Source organism: Octopus sinensis, linkage group LG6, assembly GCF_006345805.1.
Source record: "Octopus sinensis linkage group LG6, ASM634580v1, whole genome shotgun sequence".
Classification (NCBI taxonomy): domain Eukaryota; kingdom Metazoa; phylum Mollusca; class Cephalopoda; order Octopoda; family Octopodidae; genus Octopus; species Octopus sinensis.
In genome coordinates this window covers 19,569,247-19,593,331 of record NC_043002.1, presented here as the reverse complement: position 1 = coordinate 19,593,331, position 24,085 = coordinate 19,569,247, and the positions used below count along the sequence as shown (strand labels likewise).

Below are 24,085 nucleotides of genomic sequence, written 5' to 3'. Positions count from 1 at the left end.
TTAGTTAGAAATATTTGTAAATGTTAATGAAACAACAATAACATTAACAGTGATTATAAACTGTTGAATGAGAAACAAAACAACAGAAAATAAAAAAATAAACATAGCATGAGGTTTAAAAAAATACTAATAAAAGCAAACAAATTCTTAAAAAATTAGAAAATTATAACAACAACATAACCTTTGATATTTTTGTAGACCTTCAACATTTTTTGAAAATTATGAACATCTTTGCTAAGCCTGAATATTTCTTAACAAAGATCTCAGGTTTCAAAGATGTGTCTTATCCTTGATTTACAAAAGGAAGCTCTTGACATTATTTCTGCATAATAATAATTCTTTCTACTAAAGGCACAGGGCCTGAAATTTTTGTGGGAGGGAGTTAGTCGACAGTATCAACCCCAGTGTTTGACTGGTACTTATTTTATCGACCCTGAAAAGATGAAAGGCAAAGTTAACCTTGGAGTTTAAATTCAGAACAGAAAGACAGACAAAATCCTGCTAAGAATTTTGTCCAGCATGCTAATGGTAATAAATTTCTAGTATAGGTGCAATGCCACAAAATTATGAGAGAAAATAGTCAGTTAAATCAACCCCAACATTAGAGAGAAAATGTATTTAATTGACCGCTGAAGTATAAAAGATAAAGTTGATATCAATGTTATTTGATCTCAGAACATAATGATTTCTAACAATAGCGCAATACCTCAAATTTTGGTGATTGTATGAAGTTGGTATTATCAACTTTAGTAAAACTTGAAGTAAAAAAAAAAACAAAAAAAAAACACACAGGAACAAAACTAAGCACTGAAAGATATTTATTCCAGTACGGTTTGGTTTCTTTCCTCAATCATTCATACAAGGGAAAAGAGAAGAAAGATATTTTGAAAGATGAGACATTTGAAAAAGACAAAAATTTTTAACTGTCTTACATCCACTTATCCAAACTTGCATGGGTGGGTGGAGTGTTTTGGTAGAGTAATGGTTTTTACAGTTGGATGCGTTTCTTCCTACCACAGGCCACTCGTCTGTAAAGTAGCAATTGGAAGCTGTCCTTTATTCAGTCAGGATAACTGGAGTGAAGGAAGCACAATTCTGTCTGTTCTGGTTCTGTTGTTTGGAGGTACAACACAGTGACAGTATCTAGATTTGAACTTATAGCCATGTGGTTACTAGATGTATTTCACATTACCTGTTTGGGATAAACTCTGCAGGTATGGTCACATTGGAACCACCAGTAACTGAATGTCTGGTTCAAGAGCTTATGTAGTATGCATTTGTCTTGTTCAATGTTCATGCATTGCTAATGTGTGAGGTTTTGTTGGTCAGCCATTATCACATGCAGGATGGTTCCTGCTATTAGCTGAGCCTCGGCCTACCCTTTGACAAGGAAGAGCAGGTAGTCTTCCATTGTCAGGTAGTTATGACAAAGGAGATTATATGGTGGATGTGATTTGAATGTTTAAGGAGTGAACTTTTCATCTCAAGCCAAACCCTCAATCAACTTCTTTAAGTAAAAACTGAGGGTGTAGGTGAAAGTAGAGAGGGAAGTGTTGCTGCCTAATAAATTTTATAAAAGGTGAGAGTGACAAAAACACCATGGCTAATTGGATCCATGTTAACTTAACAACTTGGCTAGTGGCAAGAACTGGGAGAAGGCACTTGCCTTTGGCAAGTAATTCAGGATTGTGTGTAGGGTGCTCTGAGTCACTTCATGTGTTTACCCCAATCTACACTGGTTTTTGTTCTGTATTATAAGTGCTATCTGTTATTAGCTATCCATTGATTAGTATTTTACTAAGCCTAGAGTTGATCCTGATGGAATTTGAGCATTCAGTGTGGCTTTCTACTGTTTTTGCCATTCCACTACCTTAATAATGACAGCGAAAAAAAAAAAGGGTTTATTTTATTTTATTTTTATGTTAACAATGATTGTGTCTAGGCACAAAGCCAACAATTTTGAGGAGTAAATACTACTGGCCCCAATACTTGGCTGACTTTTATTTTATCAACCCTGGAGGAATGAAAGGCAAATTTGACCTCAGCAGGATTTGAACCCAGATCATTGATCCCAGTACCTGACTGGGACTTTATTTTATTGATCTTGAAAAATTGAAAGGCAATGTGAACTTTAGTGGGAACCAGAACAATTATTACAAGATATTTTACCTGATACTCTACTGATCCACTGCCCCTAATAATAACTACTTCTAATTTGGGCACAAGATCAATAATTTTGGGGAAGGGGATTTGTTGATATCACTAACTCCCAGAATTTGACCGGTACTTTATTATATTGACCCTGGAAGAATGAAAGGCAAAATTTTACATCAGTGAGGTTTGAACTCTGAACATAAAGAGCCAGAACAAATATCATGTGTTGTCTGATGCTCTAATGATGATGATGATGACGACGATGATGATGAGTCACACACTCAGATACACAGAAAATTTAATGAGCAAGACATTTAAAATATGATATTAAATTCAGAGAAAAATATACAAAAACAATTACAAACAAAAAAATTAAATAAATTAAAAAAAATAAGTGTTTTATGAATGTCTTTTTTGTTTCTGTGTATTGTTATTTGTTAATGTTGTTTGTCCTTGCGAAATGAGAAATTGCGAAATATGCCAGGTTTCTTTTGATGGTTGGAATCAGGTTTACCGTGTACCAGTTCTACTTCAAGTTCTATGTTGTTGTTTAGCGTCAACCATTTACGGACTGTACCACTTTCATTTTCTGCAATGAGAATGATGATAATAATAATGATTTCAAATTTTTGCTACGAGAGTAGCTTGTGGGGGTGGATTCAGTTGATTACATCGATCCTAGTCTTTCACTGGTAGTTAATTTATTGACCCTGAAAGGATGAAAGGCAAAGTCGACCTTGGCGGAATTTGAACACAGAACATAGTGACAGATGAAATACTGTGAAGGATTTCATCTAGCATGCTAATGATTCTGCCAGCTCACTGCCTTAATCTGAGTTCAAATTCTGTTGAGGTCGACTTTGCTTTTCAACCTTTTGGGGTCAATAAATTAAGTATCAGTTGCGTACTGGAGTCAATCTAATCAACTGGCCCCTTCTCCAAAAAGTTTGGGTCTTGTGCCTAGAGTAGAAAAGAATAATGATAATAATAATAATAATAACAATAATGATGATTTCAAATCTTGGCAGAGGGCCAGCAGTTTTTTGATGTGAGGAGAAAGTTGATTACATCAATACCCTAGTACCTAACTGCTACTTATTTTATCTACTCCGAAAGGATGAAAGGCAAAGTTGACCTCAGTGACATTTGAACTTCAATGTTAGGATGGAAGAAATGCTGTTCAACATGCTGTCCAGTGTGCTAACAATTCTGCCAGCTCACCACCTTAACAACAACAACAATCCTTTCTACTGTATGTACAAGGCCTGAAATTTGTTTTTGTGGGGGAGGGCAAGTCAACTACACTGACCTCAGGTACTTATTTTATCAACCCCAAAAGGATGAAAGGCAAAGCTGACCTTGGTGGAATTTGAACTCATAACGTGAAGATGGACAAAATACTGCTAATAATAATAATAATAATAATGGTTTCAAATTTTGCCACAAGTGCAGCCATTTATACTGCTAATAATAATCCTTTCTACTAAAGGCACAAGGCCTGAAATTTGGTGGAAGGGGACTAGTCAATTACATCGACCCCAGTGTTCAACTGGTACTTATTTTATCGACCCCGAAAGGATATAATTTAGACACAAGGCTAAAATTAGAGGCAAGGGGTAGTTGATTAAATCCAATACTTAATTGGTAATTTACTTTTTTTTTTACCCCAGAAGGATGAACATCTGCCTGTTGAATGCTCAGCCACTTACACATTTAATTCAGTTGGTTAAACTGAATCCTCATTATTGAATGACAAAGATTCACCAATTAAATGCCCCAGCCTCCATTACTACCTCAATTTTAAATACTTTCACAAAGCTTACCAAATAATCAAAAACTTAACTTCACTTCAATATTTATTATTTGGTATCCTCACTTTTGTTGCACCCATTGCAAGTTGATCACTGACACAGATCCACTTTCAGAAAATAAATTCTGAAAGGTTTTGATGTTCAAGTCATTCAAGAGCATTAATGTTATATGAGCAGAGTGAAATAGCTCCAACCAGGTATTAAAACTATACTTCTCTGAGAATATGCACTCATACCAGCAAGAAATATATTAAAGTAATTGAGAAAAAGAAGTGGGACAGTAAAGGGTATATGCATAGTATGTATGTCTTTCAAAACTTCCAAGCTGCTTAAATTTGCCAACAGTACACCTGATGCCCTCACCCCAATTTCTTCTCTTTTTTTTTTAAAGATTTTTTCACTGTTCACTTCCTGTGCTTATTCTATGTACTGTTCGTGCAATTTTAGTTACTTTTTCTAAAATAATAATAATGAAATTATTGTCTGTAGTGCTCAGGTGCACTACAACTCATCAAAGGTGCATGTATAGTACATAGAATTATGTAAAAAAGTCAGGAAAATGAACAGTGTATGAGTCATGATATACCTGTGTGCATGCATATGGAGGTGGGGATATCAGGTGTAGTGTTGGCAAATTTCAGAAAGTATGGAGGTTTCAAAGGATACAATGTCTCGGCAGCTAACAACTGATGCAGGTAGTTTGTTCCATGCTTCAGAAACTCTGAGTGTGAAAATATGTTTCCTGAGTAAGATAGGGGTTCCAGACTGATGATGCAAAATTCCAAGTGTGGCTGCACCATAGCCATATACAGCCTCAAATTGATAGCTGGAGAGCGGCTGAAAAAGGTCTGGCTGAGTGATGCTGAGACACTCTTGGCCTTCTTGACAATTTTAGAGATGTGCTTTGTCCAGCACAAATTGCTGCTGACAGTAATGCCCAGATCATGCTCACAAGAAGACTGATTGATATTAGTATTGTGGAAAGAGTATGTGGATGCTGGAGATTTCCTTCCAAAATGCATGGTGGTACACTTGTCCACAGCCAGCTTGAGTTGCCAGTCCGTGACCCATTGTTGCATTGCGTCCAGGTTTTATTGCAGGAAAGCTCTATAGTGTTCAGGATCTGTCCTTTTTATCTCAAGGTACAGTTTGATGTCATCTGCATATTTCAGTCCTGTGGCATTCTTTAAGTTGGCATCAATGTCATTAATGTACGCAACAAACATGAGTTGTAGTGCACCTAAGTTCATTATTATCATTTTTAAGTAGAGAAGAATATGTACAGGGTTAACTAATCTCTCAGGGGTTCTTTACCCACTTCTTATGCTTCTCACACCAATTTAAAGTAACATTTATCAACTCACCTCCCAATAATTCTCGTATAGTGAAAGCTTTTGAAGCCAGATGTTCTTTGGTTGCTTTCTTCATATCAAAAACAAGCAATGCTTCTGCAGAGACACCAGCTCCTCGGTCAACCTGAAGAAGGAAAAATAGACTAAGGTGACCAGACTAAAGGGACATTATAATGGCAGACTGCTGATTGAATCCATAAGAAAAAAATAAAATAAACAGAAAACAATACAGAAATAGGCCTAAAAAAACCTAATCTATTTAATAATAATGATGATGATGATGAAAAATAATTAATTATAAAAAAATTATTGAAAAAAGAAAACCTATATTAAATTGAAACAAATCGTTAAACAAGATGTTGAGATTATTTTAATTCTAAATGTCTTTCACCTACAGCTTTTAATGTTTCAAGTTCAAATTCAACAAAGATTAATTTTGCATTCTATCATTCTGGGATCAATAAAATACCAGTCATGCACTGAAATTCATTTATATTCCTATAATGTGAAGCCCAGACAAGGAGACATGACTCTGCGTGGTTGAGGAGCTTGCTTCCCAACTATGTGTCTTAGGTTCACTCTCCTGTGCGGCTCCTTGGGTAGGGGTTTTCCACAGTAGCCTTGTATGTGGATTTGGTAGATGGAAACTGAAAGAAGCCTATTGCATATGTGTATCTTTGTTTTGACATCATGTGATGATTGTAAATGGGCATCACTGTCACACAAATGATGGAGTTTGTTTTCAACCAGCTGGTCATGCTTGGCATCAGGAAGGATCTCCAACCAAAAAAATCTACCTTACCAAAATTCTACCTGACCAATGCAAGCATGGAAAAGTGGATGTTGATGATGAATGATGCTGATATCTTTATATATAAAAGAGAGGTTGTGTGCTGTCTGTCTCCTACGATTTAGATTCCTAACTACTCCCATATTTTGCGGTGCAGTTTAACCAAAACCGGGTATCTTATAGTCGTGATTCATATCGAGCCCTTCTGGGTATTAGCGTGCTTCTACGATGAGTCTACGATTTTAAAAAAAATTTACCATCAATTTTCCCCATTTTTAATGCATTTTTGGCATATATAAGGGAAGTAACTCTCTAAAAATTTATTATGAAATCTCAGAACGTAAAAAGCTACAGTAACACCCCCTTTGTGGTTAGCCATATTGAGATGGCTATTATACTTTACATCTCTAAAAATGCTTATATAGTTATTTCCCTTACAAACCCGAGCAACGCCGGGCGATACTGCTAGTTGTAGCTAAAATATAAACAGAACTATAAAAGAAGATTAAGAACACATGCTTCATATAATGTTTTTCCTTACTGCTAATACCTTAATATTATTTGTAATGGCTTGGTAATGTTTAAGATAAATCAATATAAGTTTTTTTACAAGAAAATTTTTGGCATTGAGCTGTCTTAAATAAACAAGGTTTCATCAATTTAATCTTGTTAGTTTATAGTTCGAGGTTTTAACAGAGATTTTAGTAAAAGAAACAAAAAAAAAAACCCCCCACAGAAGGTATGTTGGTATGTTATGTTTAATGGCATTAGAGATAATCAGCTAATATTGTACATCACAGAGAGGATTTATGTTTGGATAGCACTTAAAAAGCTGATGATGATGATGTGTGTGAGGTGTAAATAAATGATGTGTGCTAATGGTGGAGGTACAAGTAGTAGAGGTAGACTCTCTCTCTTTATTCTTTTACTTGTTTCAGTCATTTGACTGTGGCCATGCTGGAGCACTGTCTTTAGTCGAGCAAATCGACTTCAGGACTTATTCTTTGTAAGCCTAGTACTTATTCTTTTGGTCTCTTTTGCCGAACTGCTAAGTGACGGAGACGTAAACACACCAGCATCGGTTGTCAAGCGATGATGAGGGGGGCAAATATAGATACACAAACACATACACACATGTACATATATATATATATACATATATACGATGGACTTCTTTCAGTTTCCGTCAACCAAATCCACTCACAAGGCTTTGGTCGGCCTGAGGCTATAGTAGAAGACACTTGCCCAAGGTGCCACGCAGTGGGACTGAACTCGGAACCATGTGGTTGGTAAGCAAGCTACTTACCACACAGCCACTTCTGCGCAGAATGTTAGAAAGGGCAAAAGGGCAAAATGTTAGAAAATTTTATAGAAATTGTACTGAAGACCTGTTTAACTGATGATGAAGATGATGATGATGATTGGTTGAAATAGTTGCTGTTATTATAATTGTTATTAGAACAATGAACTGGCAGAATTGTCAGTGTCTCAGAGAAAATGCTCAGCTGCATTTCTTCCAGCTCTTTACATTCAGCGTTCAAATTTTACCAGTGTCTTGATTAAATAAATACTAATGGAGCATGGTGTTGATGTATTTAACTAGCCCACTCCCACAAAATTCCAAGCCTTGTGCCTATAATAGAAAAAAGATATTTCATGGTTTGATTGGAAACAACTACAAAGTATTAAATAGCCATGAGTGTGTGTATGTGTGTGTTATGTGTAGTTTCGTTCTCGATGGGTGATAGACAACTCAAATGAAGGCATTGTTATTGTTTACGTGTTTATTTGCTTTACATGTTACACGAACTGTCAACATTCGGCGTAGTAATACATATATACTTTAGACACAGTTCGTACTGTTTACTAACAAAATAGTGCCAAAAGTGGGGATGTATTCTACACATGTATACCTACATTTGTGAGGGCGCGTGGCTTAGTGGTTAGGGCATTCGGCTCATGATCGTAAGGTTGTGAGTTCGATTCCCGGCGACGCGTTGTGTCCTTGAGCAAGACACTTTATTTCACGTTGCTCCAGTCCACTCAGCTGGCAAAAATGAGTTGTACTTGTATTTCAAAGGGTCAGCCTTGTCACTCTCTGTGTCACGCTGATTATCCCCGAGAACTACGTTAAGGGTACACGTGTCTGTGGAATGCTCAGCCATTTGCACGTTAATTTCACGAGCAAGCTGTTCCGTTGATCGTATCAGCTGGGACCCTCGTCGTCGTAACCGGCGGAGTCTTTAACCTACATATACACATAGATATCAATGTGTAACAGTGTGTGTGTGTGAATACCAAATAACATTTGTATTTATGTGAGTGTATGGGCAAGTAGTGTTTGTTGGAATCTGTCTGTCTGTTGCCTTTCTCTCTCTTGCTATAGCATACACGCCCACTTTTACTATTCTCTTTACACAGTATGACAAGATTGCTTATATCACAGGAATCTGTCATTAGCACTTTAATATAACAAATTATTACTGATCTGATGACTGGCAAAATAGGTGGATTGTCAGTTGATATTACTTAGTGTAGTAAAGACAACCATTATAATAATAAGGGTGTCCATAGTCACTAACATGGAGGCCTTTACATGGTTTCTTGATCTGCTAGAAATAGTAGTCAAATTTCCCCTAAACCATGATCTGTCATCTTAAGAAAGGAAGAATATATTGAATTATATAATTCTAGATACACAAAGTTTAGTAAACAAAGATGAGTTGTACATGATCAGAATGCTTTTGTTCACAGGTCTATTTGATCAGTGCTGTATGCACAAGGCCTGGAATATTAAGGAAGGGGTAGTCAATAACATTGACCCCAGTATGCAATTGGTACTTATTTTGTGGACCCCCAAAAAATGAAGGGTAAAGCTGACTTCAACAGAATTTGAACTCAGAATGTAAAGACTGGAAAACTACTAAGCATTTTGTCTGGTATCCTAAGAATTCTGTTGGCTCGCCACCTTATCAAGTTATATCATCATCATCATCATCATCATTTAGCGTCCGTTTTCCATGCTAGCATGGGTTGGACGGTTCAACTGGGGTCTGTGAAGCCGGAAGGCTGCATCAGGCCCAGTCTGATCTGGCAGTGTTTCTACAGCTGGATGCCCTTCCTAACGCCAACCACTCCGTGAGTGTAGTGGGTGCTTTTTACTTGCCACCCGCAGAGGTGCCAGACGGAGCTGGCAAACGGCCACGAGCGGATGGTGCTTTTACGTGCCACCGGCATGGGGGCCAGGCGAGGCTAGCAACGGACACGAACGGATGGTGCTTTTACGTGCCTAATAATAATAATAATAATAATAATAATAATGATAATAATAATAATAACAAAACAAAATATCAGACTTACTTCAAAGTTCAAGTTGAACTGAGGTTCAAGCTGGGCTTTAACAGTGGTGGAACGGCCAAGAATCCTCCCGCTTGATCGTAATTTAGTTCGCGCATTTGAGAGATGGTTCCTGCAGAGAATAGAAGTGTACAAGAAATTACTCATGATGATAATGATAATGGTTTCTTACAGTAGCACATTGAAGAAAGGGCATAATCAAATCAACAGCAATATTTGACTGGTACATATTTTATCCCCTACCTAACTGGGTAGGATGAAATACAAAGTAGATTCCAGCAAAATTTGAACTCAGAACATAAAGGAGTATAACTGCATACTTCTTTTCTACTCTAGACACAAGGCCTGGAATTTTTGAGGGAGGGGGCCAGTTGATTAGATAGACCCTAGTACGCAACTGGTACTTAATTTATCGACCCCAAAAGGATGAAAAGCAAAGTCGACCTTGGTGGAATTTGAACTCAGAACATAAAGACAGACGAAATACTGCTAAGCATTTCGCCCAGAAGCTAACATTTCTACCAGCTTGCCACCTTAACTACATACTGCAATACATATTTCTAACTTTGGTACAGTACTAGCTTATGAGATATGGGATGTCAGGAAGGAATAGTACTTTTTGTAGAGTTTGACCAATTGCTTTTCACAACAGCTTGTCTGCCACTTTTTGCACCTGTCACCTAGCTGTTACTGGCTCTTCCCAAACTGTCTGCATTTTGCAGTGTGCCACTATTGGGCAATGGCATTAGCAGACAGGATTTCTGATGGACTGTGCAGAAGAAATCAAAACCATCAGTGGTCAAGTTTCAATGGGAAAGTGGAAAGAATAAAGAAAGTGTGAAGGGGGGGCTAAAAGAAAGAGAAAAGGATCATACAAAATTTAGATATATATATTTATATATATACTCACCCACAGGTGACCAAATGTGTATGCATGCCGCTATATGTATATATAAAAAAACAAAACAAAAAATGGAACAAGAACGTAACAGGTGACAACAAAACATCCGGACAGTTAGACGATACAAAAAAGGACAGGTAAAAAAACAACGATGGGTCATTCAGAGCTTTCAATCATCAGCCAAGTTCCAGATCATCGTTACAGTTTTGGCTGGTTACATTTGAGACTGCTCCAATCTGACCGGCCCCAAAAAAATCTAAGCTAAGAGCACTAGATTCTTTGGAAGAAAGCAAGCGAATGTATACGAAAACAAGGATGCCAAAAATGGTACACGATTACATGCTGAAAAGTTCCTGGCTTTGAGTAAAAGAACATACAAGAGGGTCAGTTAATTATGATTTTACTCAAGAGATAGAAAGCAAGTGAGAGACACATAGATAGGTAATGTCTAAATTACGTAGAAATAAAAATACATACGTTTGCAACCTGACTTTACAGTAAACATCTCCTTCTAGCAACATTAGGTGACGTCCCTGCACTACTGTGCCACTTACACTGTAGTACTTGTCTGCAGATAATATACTGCCATCTGAAATAAATAACAATAAGAATTGAGGACAATGAAAGCATATAGGCAGGCACACACACACACACACACAACATTCTATTTCCATAAGCAAGGACATGCCACCTGGATAGGCAGTGCCTACCCTGAATAAAATAGATCGATAGTAATATTTTCCTTTTATGGCAAAATATACACCTAAGTCAATAAAATTATGAAGATTACTCTGATTATTATGCATAAAATACAAAATATTTTATTTGTTTTTAGATTAGGCAGGCATAATTTGCCCCTAACTTTCAATGTCAGTATTAAAGCTATGCGTAGAACCGCTGTAGTACACATGCTGCGTACATTCCTACAACAATGTTTTCTTTACGCGCTATAGAGGCAGAAGTAAATCTGCCTACAACTCAGTCGTGTGACTGTGTTTCACTTATTTTTTGTATGTTTTACAACATAAATGTCACCAACTGCCTACCTTGAGTAATTACTGATGGCACATGTCAGGTTGACATCTGCTTGGAAGTTTCAGTTATGTAACCATCTACAGACTGTCTGATCAAGGCTATGCTATGTAGCTGAAACATGTAACTTTTTCAAATTAAGTTAATTAGATTAATCTTTAAATTAATGTTTGACTAATGTGTGTGTGTGTGTGTGTGTGTGTGTGTGTGCATATATGAATGTGTGTGTGATATACCCTGTTCATTGTTTTAAAGTTTACATTTACAAGCCAATATGAGTTAATTTCTTATAATCTCCCTGATGGATCCAAATGAAGCATGTTCAAAAATCATGATCTTAAATATATCTATTTTAATATATCTTGGTTGTTGATTTGCAGATATAACATTCTTTGTATTACAAATTATATATATATATATATATATATATATATATAGAATCCAGGTATTTAGATACATATTAATTTTGCATGGAATATATCATTTTTGAAATAAACAAGATATATCAAACTTAATGACAACATACTTTGTTTTATATATATATGCTGGATGTGCATTGTCAGTGTGCATGTATGGCAAAGTGTAAATGTTTTGAGAAAAAACTGAGTATAAGAGGTCTCAGTTGTAGAGTGCAAGAGAGAAGACTGCACTGGTATGAGTCATGTGATGCATATGGATGAGGACAGCTGCATAAAGAAATGCCAAACTCTGAATGTAGAGGGAATCTGTGGAAGAGGAAGTCCCACGATGAAGTGGTGAGAAATGATATTTAGATGCCAAATTGCACAGAGGACATGACAGAAGAATGAGACAATTGGTAATTTGCTGTGCTTGAGAAGACCCACTCACTTAAGTAAAATCCAGGTCATGAGGATGTGTCCCTTATGTCCATGGTCCCTTCCCTCTGTTCTCCCTACACAAAATATATCTCTGCTGAATCACTTTCCCACAATATAGCCTTCTAATACCCCTTTTCTCTACCTGTGCTCACTCATGACATTCCTCACTCTCCATCAGCTCCTGCTCTCCTTTCACAAGCTTGTGAACTGACCCACCTGCTCACCTTCCTCAGTGTCTGATCCACTTCACTTTATACACCTAAAATCGCCCTGTTACATCTTCACCTTCTCCCTTTTTCTACTTGAGGTAGCTATGTTTCTCCTGTAATGCCAGACATTTTTTTTGTCCCTCAGTACTTCTCCCCACCAAATGAGGGGTCTGTCTTGCAAGTTACTTGGTGACCTCACAGCTGCTGATGCCACATAAAAAGTACCCAGTACACTCTGTAAAATGGTTGGCATTAGCAAAGGGTATCCAACCACAGAAACCAAGCCAAAGCAGACAATAGAGCTTGGCGTAGTCTTCTGAATAGTCACTTCCTGTCAATGCATCCAACCCATGCCAGAATGGAAAACAGACATTAAATGAGGATGATGATGATAATATCCATCCATCTACCTATAGTCCTTCTGCCCTCTACAATTCCTCCCCTCCCCTACCACGTGATTGCTGTCCGGTTCAGGCACTGTGGTCCTTTTTCGGCCGGCCACCTTTGAGATCAGTTGCGTCTATTCTGTTCTGTCCTGCCGCCTGGTCTGTTAAGATTTTTCCATTTCCATTTTCCTTGTGCTACACTCGTCTGATAGTCGAAAGACCCTTTCTGTTGTTTACTTATATGTTTTCGTATATGTACATTCGTTTGCCTTGCCCAGAGGCTTAATGCTTTTAGCTTAAGTCCCTGGTCGAGTTGGTTTTGAGTAGTATCGGAGATATGTGGGTGAAACTATATGGACATTCTGGACTCCAACTGAAGAGGCAATTGGCTGTGAATGATCCTTGTATCTCGTTTTGTCCTGTTTGCCGTTGTCCCGCTACCATCCTTTTTTGCACATGATGTGTTTTGATGGTTTCCATTTGTTGTATATTTTCTGTTCTACCTTTGATATATATATATATATATATATGGTGACAGGAAGGGTGGCTGGCTGTAGAAAATCTGCCTCAATAAACTCTGTCCAATCCATGCAAGCATGGAAAAGTAGAAGAGAAAATAATGATGATGATATAAGGTTCAGACATGGCTATGTGAAAAAGTTGAAGAGGTATGTGGCATCAGAATGAGACAGTACCTTTAATAGGGTTTTTAGCTATTCCTACTTCAGAACAGCTCATCTGCCACTGGCTCCATCTGGTAACAACCTCTCACCTGCAGTACCATCTCCTGCGCAACTGCATTAGCATGCTGGCTAAACAGAGTTGAGTGTAGCTACTGAGTTTCAAACGCTCAGTGAAATTCCTTAAGGGCTTGTCACCCTATACACGCAAAGATTACATTCTTGATGGACTGCAGTTAATAGTAAAAAAAATTACAACCTTACAAAAGTCTGTAACGCACTTTTTTAAAAATCATTGCCCATTTTTCTGGTTCAAGATTATCTTAGTCAACAACACCCTTGTTTATTTGATATGAAGTATTTTCTGCTTTGGTTTAAGAAATATTATTTGATGAAGTAATGAAGGTGATGGTTAAAGCAGGTATCTAGTTATAATTGTTATTTTGTCTAAACTGATAATGATGTTTAACATATACCAGAAGATGAAACTGACAAGAAGAGAGACAAAATATGATTCGAAAAAAGGGTAGCTGTAGAGTTTGTCTATGGGATAAAGTGGTAACTAATAGCTCATGAAGAGGAAGTGTGTAGTTGAGATGGTGCATATTTGCAGGATACTAGGGCGTACAAGGTGGGTATTTGAAATGTTTTCAAAACAAAAGGATACAATGTGCTTAGCAAAAAAGCTCTAGATATGGGTGGAAGACATAATGTGTTTTATCTTAAGAATTCTGTGCTACTCTGTTCCAAAAGGTTTGGGAACATCAGATACAACATGCTTGGTATCAACAGGATGTCAAATGGAACAGAGATTATGAGTGATGCTAAAGACTATTTGGGGAATGGAGGATCTCCACTGAAAAAAGAAAAGTAGCTGATGGTGTTGGAGTTGTTTTGCCTATTAATGATTGTCTAAAAAAAATGATTGAACATGAAAAAATAAAGTGTTAGTAAAAGGATTATGTTGGTTAGAGCAGGTGCTAGACAGAGGTAACTGTAAAACTATGTACTACAGTGTTTGTTCTATAGTCCTAACTGAAAATACATACCTCGGAATGACCGTCTCCACATGCTGGGTTTTCCCAGACATCCTTCAGATAAAGAGATGTAGATGATTTACTAACAGGTAACTGAAGAGTAACTGATTTAACTAAGAGACCAAAGATTGTAAGGGAATGAATTATTGATAGTATCTATGACTTCATATATTTTCATTGAATTTAATTTCTAAGCATTAAAAAAAAATATGCATAGCCTCTAAAGATAACCAATCAGATTTGAAGGTATTAGAAATATAGTCATAAAAGTGTTAAGATGGCAGGGTGTTATTGGGAATGAAGGAGATTTAGCAGCCGTTTCTAGAAAATTCTTCATTAGCTCAAATTGGTATTAGTAATAAGGAAGGAAAATCACAATATAAAGATATTAGAGATAGCCTGTAACAAAAAGGGAAAAACACAATGTAGAAAACAACTATTCAGTTTTTTATGTACAGCTATTCATCAGTGAAATACCACACTTTTAACACAAAATATCTGTCTAGGTTCATTAAAATCCTAGAGTAGATATATTAAAATAATATATAATGAAATAATAATACTCTACATAAAAGTATTGAGCAATCCTATAGTGATAGAAAACGGTTTGAAAAAATCCAAGTGAATACCTCAAGCAGCCCTCCATACAAAAAAGACCTGGCTAACAGAATGTCATGTAAGGAAGATGGGAATCTCAAACTGTAAATCCAAAGAGATTCATCAACTTTAAGATCTGATAAGAATGTTGAGGGCTAACTATTTAATTAATTAATTAATATTATGCAACAAAATTCTTTTCAGTTCTCTCTCTCTCTCATATATATATATATATATATATATATATATATATAAAGCAATAAGTAATAAGGATGTCAAGATTATAGTGCATTACAACCGTTTCAGGTGGCTCCATTTAATCAAACAATGCAAGCATTACATCAATTTGAAATACACCACCATCTTCAGATGCATGTATCCGAAGATGGTGGTGTATTTCAAATTGATGTAATGCTTGCATTGTTCGATTAAATGGAGCCACCTGAAATGGCTGTAATGCACTATAATCTTGACATCCTTGTTACTTATTTGCTTTTTATTCACCTTACTTCAAGCTGGGCAGATAACACCGGACTGACTTGGTGCCTCAACTTAAGTACCTAATTCAACTGAATTGTAATTATTTCTGATATATATATATATATATATATATATATATATATATATAGCACAAAGTAAGACAGGGGCTATGAATGTAACTCACTATGTGATATCAGTTATCCAATATACTGTTGGTAAAGTACCCAAATTCTTAATCCACAAATGTTTTTAATTGCAATGCAATTAATTCATTTATTGTATTAAATGGGTGAAGGTAAAAAAATATTTTACTGTAAATTTATAATACAAATAAGAAAATGGAGAAACAAATTCAGCTTGTACATCAACTTACGGATATTACAATGTTACATTATTTATTCATTTTACAAAGGAGAACATCAAAAGCAAACATCATATATATATATATGCATGTGTGTTTGTATGAGTAATAGAGATATCACATACCAAGTGAGCTGCCATCTTCAGGTGGGTAGCAAGCAGGTCCAATAGAGTTAATTCTAAATCAAAGGAAATATAATATATCAATATATGTTATATTAGTCGCAATATGAAACAGATAACAAAAAAATTATACACAAAGAGAACCATGAAATAATATCAAGTGAATATAACTGATTGATGTTGAAACAATAAGGATAAAAAATAACATATTTTTGAGATATGAATGAAGCTATCAATCTGTCACAGCCAATTAGATATGAAAGTGAAGTTACAGTATGAATTTTGTGATGGTTTCATGTGACGGGCGAATAACAGAGTTTGCATCGGTCTAGAATAGGGGTTGGCAAGAGGTGGGCCATAGCCCAAAAGTGAACCATTGTGATGTACTCTGTGGACATTAGGCCTTTTGCAAACATTGTTCAAAATTTAATGTATTTGTGAACCGGTGAGCAGTTGATAGCATTTTCTGATGGTCTTCTGCATTGTGATTAGTTTAATTTTTATTTACATAAGAAGCATTGCTATTGATGAAATGAGGGCTACACAAAGATTTTTTTATATTCAAGATATGATATAATTTGCATGTAGTTCATGGAAGAATGTTAAAAAGAAAATCAAAACTGAGCCATAACAAAAAAAGTGGCCGACACCTGATCTAGAGACAAGAGGCTCGTTGAAGAGAAATGCAGACTGAAAGTTAGAAACACAAAGTATATATAATATATATATATATATATATATATATATACTCATGTGCACACACACAAGTATATGGAAAAAGAAAAAGAGAAAATGGGAGTTAGCTAGAAAAGAGTACCAACCAATGAGTTATAGAAGCACTTACTCCTCCAAAACAAGTAGTTAGTATTGAGTTAAAAGAGTAACTCAAACACAGAGAGAAAGAGAGACAGAAATGTAAGACTGGAAAGGAATTCAGTTTCTCAGTACCTTATTATTTTTTTATGGTACAACGGAAATGCACCTCACTGTGTTTCATCCACTCCACAGCCTCATTTAAACTCATAATGTACTATAATGCGCTGATAATAAACAGCTTAGTTAGTGACTGCATGGCAGATGCAATAACAAAATAGCAAGGAAAATGCTTTAGCCATAATGGGAGGTTTAACTGGACACTCGTCGGGAAGATGAGTGTAGGCGAGAAAGTAGATCCTTGTAGAACATCATATTATACAAAGCGGGTGTTTGAAATAGAACCTTAAATAGAAATGTATATAGTGTATTCAGCAAAGATGCTTCCTAAATTCAAGAGATTATATGTGGTGTAACCCAGGGGAAATCTAGGGAAGATTTTATGATATACCATTCCAAGTAGTTTTGGTAACATCAAATACAACAGTGGTTATAAAAATAACAATAACAAAAGCAATGACAGCTGTATGATCTATAGTCTATACCTTGAGTCACAGAAGTCTTTTTGGTTCTGGTACACAGTAAGATGAACATATGGTAAATTCAAACATAAACACTATAATATTCATATTTAATGAAGCAGAAGTATATTTGTAGATAATACACAAAATGTCAATTAAATGTTGTTGTTTGAACCCAGATAATCCCAAATCAAATAGATCTATGATCAAAGGTGTTCCAGTAGTGGCTCTCTTGTCTTTTCATATATGAAAGACCATGCTGTCTATTGTACTCTGCTTTATTTAAGATGGTAAGGCATGATTTGTGGGAAATTGGTTGCTATTTTTAGCGAGTTTAGCAACCATTTAGAGATTTCTTGTTCGCAGAGTAACAGCATACCATTGACATATGCTGAGTGTTCTGCTTGCCTTGACAAGGAAACACTAATTGTAAATAAATGTTACCATCATACAAGCTATGTCATTCATTTACAATCCTCTGTGAAATCCAGTCCAACCACTCTGCTGCCCATGGTTGAAGGACTAGTGAAAATATTATCTAACATGAAAACAAGAGAAGATTGATGACAGGAAAAAACAAATCAGGCTATGCAAAATCTGCCTTAATGAATTTCATTTGACTTCTTGCAAGAATGGGAAACTAGATACTGCTGATATATGTGAGTGTGTGTGTCCGCATTTGGATGTACAAATGTGTGAAAGAGAACTGAATACATGTAATATAATTTGTCTATTCATTCAAAAATGCTGATTCACATTAGTTATCCTGTTACCATTGTTGTTTCAGTGTTTATTTTCCCATTCTCTAATCAATTTCACAAAAAAAAAAAAATAAATAGATAAATAAATAAAAAATAAAAAAGGAAATATATGGTAACAACTAAAAATAAAATGGGAGAAAAACAGCAAGAGAGTTACTGTCATATATGTTATACATAAAACAAGCAATAATTTGGAAGGGACAAAATTTCATAGTATTTGAAAAATATATTTTCAGACGCTAAATGATGATGCTGATGAGGTTTTTTTTTTATTTGACAACTGGTATACTTGGCTCCTTGAAATTTAATAATCCATTTATGCAATTAGTTTTGTGGATGGTGGATGTTAACTGTTCATTAGAAGCAGTAAGAACAGGAAAGAATGTTTCAGATTAGTAAGCAAGCAGGCATAGAGTAAGACACATTTAGTAAAATTATCTTAATCAATCACCAGGTAAATAAAGTTAACATTTTCATGAATCACAATAGTCAATTAGACCAGTGCTTAATTCTACTTGCTAAAGCATGAAGTGGATGATAGATAGATCTATCTCCTCTTGGTTAGAATGCTAACCTTTCTTGTATTACTCTAAAAAAAACTCAGTACCTATTTCTGATAACTTAGTAAATGAGATTATGTATATTTAAGTGTCTTGCTCAGAGACATAATGTGATGTCTGCAATGGGAAATGAACTAATGCCTATTTAACCCTTTTGATACCAACCCGCCTGAAACCGCCTCTGGCTCTGTAGTACAGATGTCTTGTTTTCATAAGTATTGAATTAAAATCTTCCACCAAACCTTAGTGACAATCTATGTTCCTAAAACTAGCTTAATGATAACTAAGTTCTTTTACTAAAGTCTTTGTTATATTTAAAATTAATTGAAAGAAACACAGAGCATCTCAAAATAAATACAGTAATGAAAGGGTTAACTAGCTGGTCTTTATTTTGTTTTCCCAAAAGTAATGGTGGAGTGGCTGAGTAGCTAAGACTGATGAAACTATCAGCTAATAGATTATGAGTCAAAATTTGTATCTCAAAACAAAGCAACTACTTTACTTCAGCTCAGTTTAGTTCATTATCAAAGATAAGTACAACAAGGAAAGTTAACATGTGACAGACTAGAGTTCTTCCCTGATGAAGGTTGCTCACTCATCCATAAGAATCAAGATTTAAGTACTGGTCAAATAGACACATGGTTTTTTTGAAAGGATTAACTGTTTTAGTAAATATTATGTCTAGTTCATGTCTAACTTTATCTCAAACTGTTCTTCTTACATCTTTAAATTGCACTCTATGAGACAACTTGATTAGGATAAACAAGTCAAAGAAAAGAAATGACAATTAACAACAAATTTTACATATTAGAAACTAAAAAGAACAACAAACAGAGCAATGCCACATGGTCTGTACTAATAACAACACTGTCATACATATTTCTATTTCATATTTACTTGTTAAAGTGTGAACTCATACATATGTTATAGTTTCTCATTTAGGAAGACCTTTATAGCAACAATGCTATATAGATTTTCCTAGATAAATAATATCATAGAAACATATCGGCATTACCACATAGTACTTCCACAACAATATTGTAGTCATAGCAACAATACAACAGAGAGTCAACTAAATAATATTAATCATGTCAACCACTTGGCATGTCACTCTTCTGTAACATGCTTTGGTGTTTTCTGACAAACTACAAAATAAGGTTTTGCGGAGATTGGGAAGAAAGTTACTGAATTATGCCCATTATATACCAGATACATATTTTATTGATCTAGGATGAATGGAAGACATAGGCAACACAGCGAATGTACTATAATGCATTGAACTCAGAATGTACTATAATGCATTTAGCTTACAATTTTAGCCATCATACCACCTTAACAATATGCAATATTGTTTTTTCTTTTTATAATTCAATTTTAAATCCTAAGTGTAGATAAAATCGATATTAGTTATCATTGATCCAAATCCCTCTTTACTTTAGACAGTATACCTTAAACTATATTATCCAAAGTCCGTCTGTAGTGACACAGTATTCCCTTGCAAAATATTTGCCATTAAAATGCTAAGTGCTATTTGAAAGAGATTTACTAAACTGCCACATTCCTTTTTGAAAATTTGTTTACCATTATAAACTTCAGTGAAACAAAGAAAAAGAATAATAGATTAAATTGACTTGAGTATAGAACTGGTACTTATTTCATCAACCTTGGAAGGATGGAAAGGAATTCAACACTTGTAGGATTTTAACTTAATAAATTATGTGGTCATAATAACTAAACAAGATTCTTCCTACATTATTTACATTTGACGGATATTTGTCCTCATCTTGTTTATTGTTAACACAACATTTCAGCTGATATACCCTCCAACCTTCATCAGGTGTCTTGGGGAAATTTCGAACCTGGGTTCTCATTCCTAAGGAATTTTTTGATGTTGTTGTTGTTGTTGTTATTATTATTATTCAGGTCACTGCTTGGAATCGAACTCGGAATCTTGGGGTTAGTAGCCTGTGCTCTTAACCACTATGCCATATGCCCACTGGCACAACAATAACGCCTCTGCCGCTGCCGACAACAACAACAACAACAACCACCACCACCTCCTCAAAAAATTCCTTAGGAAGGAGAATCTAGGTTTGAAATGTCCCCAAGACACCTGACGAAGGCTGGAGGATATATCAGCTGAAACGTGTTAACAATATACAAGATGAGGACAAATATCCATCAAATGTAAATAATGTAAATAGTGTACATAATTCCTCATCTCTTAAATATAGAACAAGATTCTTCCTTACACAATACATGCACACACACACACAAACACACAATATATATTGCTTAACAAAAAAATCATCCAGGATTATTAGATCAATGTACCTAAATAACCTCTTTCTAGATCAGGGGTTTCCAAAGTGGTCGATATCGATGTCTAGGATGGGAGGGTAACTGTTGATGGGATTATTCATCTGCTTAATTATTATTTATTTATTTTCTTGCACATGCCTGGGGGTTGATGAGGGGTCAATAGTCTAAAACGTTTAGGGACCCCAATTCTAGATAAAGAGTTCCACAGCTAGCTAGAATTCAGTGTTATAAGTAATAGAAACATTCTATAACTGGATGCTAGTTTCATGAGCTTGCAGTGAGTTGGCCACTGGGATGTGAAACAATGACAGCTATATGAACCAGTCTATATAAACACTCATAAAGAACAGCAAAAATAAAAACAATGATATAGGTATTGAAGCTTAGGAGTGGCTTGGGACTAAAATTTAGGCAAAAGGGTTTATTCTGTTTAACTGTTTGACTGGCACTCATTTTATCACATCCAGAGAGTTTCTAGGAGGGAGCAAAAAAAAAAAAGAAGATAACACAAACTTAAGTGAAACAACAACATATCTAACTATGTAAAAACTGAAGACTAGAACATGTGCTCTGATTTAAAGGGTACTATACATCAAAGTGGCATCAACTAATTCTTATTCAAGTAAAATAGATATATTTGGTAAATAGCACAAAATAAGGATAAATTTTAAAATTCATATATTTAATAAGAGAGCTCATAGGCTGAATTATATTCACAATGCATGAGATATCTATGATCTGTTGAATATTTCTAATGAATCACAACTTTTTATGAATGAATGACACATTTTTATGAATGAATCATATTTTTAAAAACAAATTGTACATTTTTATGAATGAATCTCATTATTATAATGAATCATAGATTTTAATGATGGTGATCACCGTAAAAGTGCATGACTTGGTCATAATTTTTAAGACTGAATTATTATTAATCGCATTTTTATGACGAATCACTGATTTATCTGATGAATTATGTTTTAATGATAACATACACATTTTTATGATACATCATATATTTCTTTGATACTTTGCATATTTTAAGAGGCATCAAATATCTGTGATGAATCATATATTTAGAGTACAAGTAAAACCCCATATAATCTATGTTGTTTTGGTCAAAAAATACAGCTGATATGGGAATAATATAGAACTTTAAAAAAATTAAAAATAACAAAAGAAACACGGAACTAAATTTTACATAATTTCACAAAAACTATAGACACTTCACTAAAGGAAGAAAAATATCCCAGAGCCATACACTATAAATAATTTACGACAAGTGTATTAGAAATTTCTTTTGACTAAGCAATAGATATCTTTTATAAAGAGTGTGAGGAAATAAGAAGATTATCTCAACTATCTGAAATCAAAGAATAATGATGAATAAAGTAGGCCCTGGTGGGACTTGGGCAGAGAATTGTGAGACATTCAACTCACAAAACATCTCATCTACTTCCAACTAATCTGCACCATCTTTACCATTCCAACAACAACAATTACAAAACTAGGAAAACTGACCACCTCTGATGTATCTCAAATATATTAAAAAGAACTTTATATGAGTTTATTTAATCATATATGTTTAGATTAAACACATGTTTGTGCTATGTCCATGACAAAATTGCTGGCCAGCTCCACAATATTGTTTGTTATTTAGTTCTAGCTTAATTGTGAAAGAGCAGACCTATGATCCAAGGCATTCCAGCTATGGTAGCCTTGTCATATATTTATATACTGTGTATCTAGGACTACCTTTGATCAAAGGCATTGATCATTGATCATAGCTATGGTAATCCTGTCGTATATTTATATACTGTGTATCTAAGACTTATCTTATGTGACCTTCCATTTTCAAGGATTGTAAGGTATAGTTTGAGGAAACTGGCAGCTATTTCTAGCAGATTGAGTGGCTATGTGACAATTACCTCAGCTCAAACAGCTTTGAGTTGTTGCATTTGTTGTTTAGTGCCAGAAGAGCCCACTTTCTAGTTTTACCAAGAACAGCTCTTACTGAGAACTGAATTGGAGTTACAAACTTGGTTTATTTGGAGCCTACTTACCCCTTACTTTTATATTGTGAGCTGGACACTCAATATGCTATTGTGAAGTTCTAGAGATAAAACAGCTGTCAAAGAACTGGAGACAACTTCCATGTTTCACTTGTGATCAATAAGTCTGAAGCAGACCGCAAAAGCAAATATCTTACTGAATCACCTTGCAAGTTTATCCTACTTCAGACCCTAAATCCAAAATTCTAGCAGCAGCAGGTTGTTCCCTTTGGCCAGGTTCAACATAATTATCAAGACTCTAGCAATGTTATTTGCAAAAGACGAGTCTTATTTAGGGAATATTTTTCTCACCTTTTTAATTTTCATCATTACAGTTTCCAGAAGGGTCGGGGGTATATTTTTATTATTAGATTTTCCAGAAGGGTTGGGGTAAGTACCTATAATTTTTGTAGCCCTTTCCCACTCTTTAACCAATAGGTAAGAAACCAGAGTTAAGCATAATATCAAAGAATTTTTCTGATTTGTGAAATGATGAGCTTTTAATGATAATGAAAATCTACAAATCTGTAAGTGTATCATGATAAAAAGAAATATAACTGTGATAGAAGCAACAGGGTGAGGGATAAGTTTATCATGCATCAGTCATTAACCAATAGGCACTAGAATACTACCAGGCAAGCTATCTTTAAATGTAATAATTTTTGATTGTTTGATTTTTGTTATTATTATTATTAGAGTCAGCAGAACACTGGACTAATGCCTTACAATATTTAGTCACTCCTTCATGCTCTATGTTCAAATTTCACTGGGATCAACTTTGATCTTCGTCTCTCCACAATTCATAAAATAAGTACCATAATCCAATGAAGAATCCCCTATGCATTCACTTAAACTGCTAGAAATAGCAGTAAAATCTCCTTGAATTACA

General features: G+C 35.2%; 1 protein-coding gene across 4 annotated transcripts in view; it reads right to left on the bottom strand.

The window, feature by feature from the left end:
* Positions 1-2,531: 2,531 nt before the first annotated feature.
* The window catches only part of LOC115212982 (extended synaptotagmin-1-like), a 184,703-nt gene continuing 163,149 nt past the window's right edge, over positions 2,532-24,085 (bottom strand). For all 4 annotated transcript variants that reach the window (XM_036503669.1, XM_036503672.1, XM_036503671.1 and 1 more), the window contains 5 exons: positions 16,112-16,164; positions 10,843-10,954; positions 9,468-9,576; positions 5,330-5,441; positions 2,532-2,743 (listed from right to left, as the gene is read on the bottom strand). In XM_036503669.1, coding sequence (XP_036359562.1) covers positions 2,592-2,743; positions 5,330-5,441; positions 9,468-9,576; positions 10,843-10,954; positions 16,112-16,164 — 538 coding nt within the window. In that variant the 3' untranslated portion in view covers positions 2,532-2,591. The remainder of the gene's footprint in view (positions 2,744-5,329; positions 5,442-9,467; positions 9,577-10,842; positions 10,955-16,111; positions 16,165-24,085) is intronic.